Below are 5676 nucleotides of genomic sequence, written 5' to 3'. Positions count from 1 at the left end.
AGGCAACTGAAAAGACCCAGTGAAGGGCGGTCTCTCTCTCTCTCTCTTCCTCTCTCTCTTCCTCTCTCTCTCTCTCCCTCCCAGAATCTCTCCCCCCTTTTCTCTTCCTTCCTCACTCCCTGGTCAATACTCAGCTTGAGACCTCTGTCCGTGCACTCAATCAAGGTGCATATGAGACTCTCCCCACCCCATCTCTCTCCTTCTTTCCTTCTTTCCCCTCCCCTCTCTCTCCCTCTCCCTCTCTCCATCTCCTTCTCTCTTTAGTGAAGAGGCTTCCTGCCATCATCAGCAGTGTCCGTACAATCTGATTACAGCTCCGCCTCTCTGGGGGCTCTGCTGCCCCCCCCCCATCCTCTCCCCCCCCCCCCCAGTCCTACAGACCACCTTACACACACCCCACTGTACTTACAATGCACGCAAGTACGCGCGCGCACACAAGCACACACACACACACACTGGCTCCACTGGTGACCTCCCATCATCACCTTGGCTGTTGGCAGCCATTACCAGGGCCCCCTGGGACCCTCAGTGGGCTGCCTCTGTGCTCCAATAATACACCCCATGCCAAGACATCTTGAACACACACACACACACAATTCTAGCAATTCTTCCTCATCTACAACAGCACTTTGGGTCGGGCTCCTTTCCCAGACCTCCACACCTAACTGGCAATCCCTGTAAAATACTCCTGTCATGTGACCTGGGAGCCTGCAGTCATGTGACCTGGGAGCCTGCAGTCATGTGACCTGGGAGCCTGCAGTCATGTGACCTGGGAGCCTGCAGTCTGTGTCACACTCTTTTAAACAGCAAATTAGGAGCCTGATTTCTCAAGTCACCGAGGTAGTAAGGTAATTTGGGCAATTTAGGGTAGAAAAGATACCATTTAAATGTGTGAAAGCCTCCTTTTTCAAACAAATGATATCTTCATAGCATTACACAACTGCTTTATATGCACCAGCTTAGAAGACCTACCATATTCATAAACAAACCCACTGTTGTTTTCCCTCTAGAGATATACATTAACATAGGTTGGCACATTTCCTCCGCAATTCCCAAAATAGCTCCCGTCAATCCCTATATGTATGCATTTATGAATTCTAACCGTCCACAACATCCCTCTTCGCTAGGCTCTTTCATCTGCTTTATGACATCACCGCCACAAAGGAAATACGGAGTTTGACAGCATGACATCCGCACCAGCGACCCTATCTGTACCAACAACCCATCTACACCACCGTGCGTTCCCCCGTGCCTCTCTGATCTGGCAGGGGCCGAGGCCCCCTGGACCCCCAGGGAGGCCCTCTCGACCCCCACGCCTCCAGCCTCATCCGCCCGCCCCCTCTAGTGCCAGCCTCCATCTTCTTCTAAACACACCAGGCAATTAGAGCAGATGAAACACTGTTTGATGTGTGTTCTGAGGGCCTTAAAACAACAGTGGAGGGCCGGATCGGGCCGGGCGGGGCCGGACCGGGAGATAAGGAGCCAGGGTTGGGGACAGGGAGAGCACCAGGCCCGGGGGAGAGGAGGAAGGAAGAGGGTACTCACCAGCTTAAAATCCTGAATGCTACAAATGAAGTAGGGAGTGTTGGGCCGCCGGCTCTCGATATATACACAATCTGAAAAAGAAGAGAAATAGGGACAGAGAGAGAGAGCGAGAGGGAAGGAGAGGGAGGGAGGGAGAGGGGGACAGAGAGAGTGTTAGAATGACAACATGGACACTTCAGGGACTATTTTCCGTCAGCTCTATAGAGATGCCAGAGTCAGTATATTATTATCGAGGCGTTACCTCCAAAACAGACATTTTTCCTTGAGTCAAATTCAAGTGGAATGCGGGTAATAGGATTAAGGACTTTTGGAGCAGTACAAGGCAGCCTTTCCAAAGCAAACATCAGACCCAAGGGGAATTATGCTATTGTTCCACTTCACTTCTACACCAGCAGTGTCGGATAGCACCCGTACTTAACTTGCCCCCTCCTGCCCCCCCCCCACCCCCTCCACAAAAGACACAAATTCAGTAAACTGCTAACAGTGAGTTCATACCAAAACCCACTGGCATTTCCACTATTTAAATGTTGCCAAATGACATAACCCTTGGTAGTGCAGTTGGCTGCCCTGGCACACTGCGTGTGAATAGGGGCCAGACCGGGCCGGCTGTGCTGTTAGATTGAATGTGACTGGTGGTATGGCCAGGTCGTGAACCCTCGTCCCCTTAACAAAAACATTCACGCTGCACAGGACAAAAACAGACAGCCACTTCTGTTGGAGCCCACCAGCTGGGCCGATCCAACCTGCACACCGCCCTGAATATTCACTCCACAACTAAGATGTATTCATCTATTTCAATAACAGAGGACACAAGAGTCCTCTTTTAGGGTACACCCCATCATCTGCCGAAACCACACCAAACCACTGATTAATCGGGAGAGCTGCATCAAAAGCTTGGATGTATCTATCTCATTTGCACTATTGATTCTCATAGAAAGAGAGGCAATGGCGGTTTTCGATTTGATTCGTCGACGCGTAATGGCCTGAAACCAATTAGGCCGTGGTCTGATGAGTGGAGGGGAGTGGCCTGCCCTTTACCCAACTCTGCCTGCCGTGACTGGCTGGCTGGGCGCCCTGTGAAGCATGGCTGACGAGCTAACGCCAACACACAGCCATGGGGAGCCTCTGACATGCACGCTATGCTGGAGCTGTGTACTTTAGAAAGGAGGGCGCCCAAGGAAGCTAGCGGACAGGAGCTGCTAGCGCGCTACGCTATCGCTAACAACAAGAGGAGCAGCTTTTCCTTCACAAGCCTTGCCAGTTGCGCATCATTGTGCTGTGTATTTGTTTGAGTCACAGTTGTTATTGATCCGGTAACGCGTTATCTGCCCGGTTGCAGCTAGCGTAATGATGATATTAAATAGTTTTGTCACCAGGCATGCCATTTGTAGCTGGGCGGCTGGGCTTTGTTTGAGCAGCGCGGTGTGTATGGGCAAGTAGCCCGGGGGGGCCCCCCTTATCTGCTGCAGTCTCAATGAGTTATTCTGAGAGGGGGGGTTATTGCCGTCTCTGGTGCTCCCTCTCTTCCACCCTCCCTCTCCTACACCCTCCCTCTCCTCCACCCTCCCTCTCCTCCACCCTCTCTCTCCTCCACCCTCCCCTTCTATCTCTCTCCCTCCATTCCCACCTGGACCACTGGAAGTCATTTACAAGATAACATGAATGAAAATATCCATCAGTTGCTTTTGTGTGACCTGAGGGGACAACGCTGCATGTGTGTAAAGAGAGGAGAGAGGGGGGAGGGAAAGGAGGGAAGGGGGCAGAGAACAAAAGAACACTAATCTGAATGAGATGAGATGACATGTTTCAGAGGAGTCAAATCGAGGGAATTAAGGCTTAGTGTCCTCTAACCTCTCAGGCACATCCATTTAGGGTGGATGGATCCCCTCGTCAGTCTGTCTGTAAACCCTACCAACAGGCACATCCCACATCTACTTTTACAATTCACACGCTGCAAACACTTTCTCGGGAGATCAAATGCATGTGATCTGCTTCGACTCGTTTCAAGACTACACCACAGACCAGAAGTCAAATTGTTAGGAAAACCCACAATGCCTCATTCGAAATGACAGTTTGAAACATGAATAAAGAGATTACCAGATATAAAAAAAAAAAACGATGTTTTTTTCTTTTTGAAGGCAGGGGCTCACTTCTTATCTACAAACGACGTGTCTCAAGTGAGCCCTGCAGACCCCAGAGGGCCCAGCAAGAGCTGGAAAACATTCCAGCCATTTTGTAGGCGCTGGAAAGTGGGTCCCGTTTCTCAGGCGAGGCGGGGGGTGGGGGGTGAGGGGGCGGGGCTTTCTTTTCCCTTTAGCCACCACCAGGTCCACCTCCACACGAGGGGAGCTGGAGCTCAACAGACCACCGCAAAAAAATCCAGTTGTAGACCACACGAGAGAGAGAGACAGAGAGACAGACAGAGAGACACAACATTCCTACAGCAGACACTTTCTTATCAAGGGAAAAAAAACGAAACAAAAACTCCTGCGACCTGCGCACGCTCCTGAAATCGGATGCTCTGGCGGCCATTGTCTCTCTATGCATTGTCACCCCTCTCTGTTTAAGAGCTTGAATATTCATGAGGGGAGGGGAGAAGGGGGTGGGGGGGGGGTACTCCTTTTTAGACACCCCTCCCCCCTTCCTTCCCTCGCCTCAGCTGTAGCTCATTGTTCAGCCAGTCATTCTCCAGTGCCTGTGAAGCATGTCTAATCTAAAACACACCTAGGCCAGTAACAGAACCCAGCTCCACTCTACTCTGTGTCAAATGACTTTCTGTTTAATTTGCTGCAGCACTATGAGAAGAGAGAGGGTGGGTGGGGGGGGGGGGGGGGGGGGGGGGGTAGAGAGACAGAGAGTGTAAGAACCGAAGAAACAGACAGACGCTGTTAGGTAATGTCGGCCTCCCTTCTTTTACGAGGCAGTGCGGGTGGAAAGTATCCACGAGAACACAGGGCTCACACACACACACACACACACACGACACAGACTTGTGTTTTGTAAACAGTCAGGGTAGCTTTCCTGTCGGGTATGACCTCAGCCCAACATAAACACGGAGACGGCCATGTTTGAATGGATGCAGAGGAGCTTATTAAATATAGAGGAGCTGGTGGCTAAGCCGGGCTGGCGGGCGGGGAGCCCCAGTCAGGAGGCAAGCAGGGCTCACCAGCATTGTTCCACGGAGGCTCAGTCACACTGCAGACAAGAGACCAGATCAGGGGCTTTTTGGGGAAAGCTGGCCCCCTTAAGTTTACTGATCCTAAAATTAAAGAGCACAAGGAATGCAATAATGGAACCATGGGGGGGGGGGGAGCCAGTCCTCCTGTCTGTGTTTCTGCTTGTACCCCCTCTCTCCTCCCAGCCAGCCCCTGAGGGGGCGCTGGCGCCCTCCGCTGCACGTGTCACTTCCTGCCGGGGCGGGATCTCAGCGGGGGGGGGCGGCGGAGTGGGCGGTCTTGCCGCGTGGTGAAACCTGCCAACGTTGGGCGCCCGGATGGTGGATGCCGTGATCCGCTTCTCCAACCCGGGCCCCGCTCCTCTCCCGGGGTCGACTGCAGCTCCACAAGGCCCCCCACCTCCCCTCCCCTCCACCTCGCCAGCCCCTCGGCCAAAAACATCCTCATTCACCTCCCCTCTCCTGCTCCTCTCCCTCCCAAAACCGCTCTCCCGTCCTTCCCTGGCGAGGGGCAAATACCTGGGAGCTGATGACACCCGGGCTCTGGAGCCGTGACTGGAGCGGAGAGCAGCCCAGCTGACTGGACTCCTGGGGGGGCCCAGAACAGAGGCCCTTTGACAAGTCAAGCCCCCTCAGTCTGCTGCAGCTTCTAATTTGCAGTCGGCAGGTGGTTACATTTCACCCCCCCCCCCTCCCCCCCCCTCGAATAAGCCCTTTCCAGGCTCTCCATTTCACTGGATGAGAAGGGAGGGAGGGCAGATTTGCTGCACTGTTTGACTATGACAAGATCAGTGACTGTGGCTGGTCCCCTCTCATGCAGAGACCGCAGAGACCAGCTCTTCCTTCACACCATCACCAGAACAGCATCATTCATCCCCAAACACGATGCTTTTGGAACTCGTGTCTTTTGTCAATCGATGGGAATCATACGTGCGAAGACTAGACCGTCTTGTGAA

The 5676-nt window shown here is 52.9% G+C and overlaps 1 protein-coding gene across 11 annotated transcripts in view; it reads right to left on the bottom strand.

Annotated features, from left to right (window-relative positions):
* The window catches only part of rerea (arginine-glutamic acid dipeptide (RE) repeats a), a 107889-nt gene that overhangs the window by 48221 nt on the left and 53992 nt on the right, over positions 1 to 5676 (bottom strand). For all 11 annotated transcript variants that reach the window (XM_047039541.1, XM_047039539.1, XM_047039532.1 and 8 more), the window contains one exon: positions 1546 to 1616. In XM_047039541.1, the coding sequence (XP_046895497.1) occupies positions 1546 to 1616 (71 nt within the window). The remainder of the gene's footprint in view (positions 1 to 1545; positions 1617 to 5676) is intronic.

This window comes from Hypomesus transpacificus, chromosome 18, assembly GCF_021917145.1.
Source record: "Hypomesus transpacificus isolate Combined female chromosome 18, fHypTra1, whole genome shotgun sequence".
Lineage (NCBI taxonomy): Eukaryota > Metazoa > Chordata > Actinopteri > Osmeriformes > Osmeridae > Hypomesus > Hypomesus transpacificus.
The sequence above is the reverse complement of the archived record's forward strand: the minus strand, read 5'-3'. Positions and strand labels throughout refer to the sequence as shown.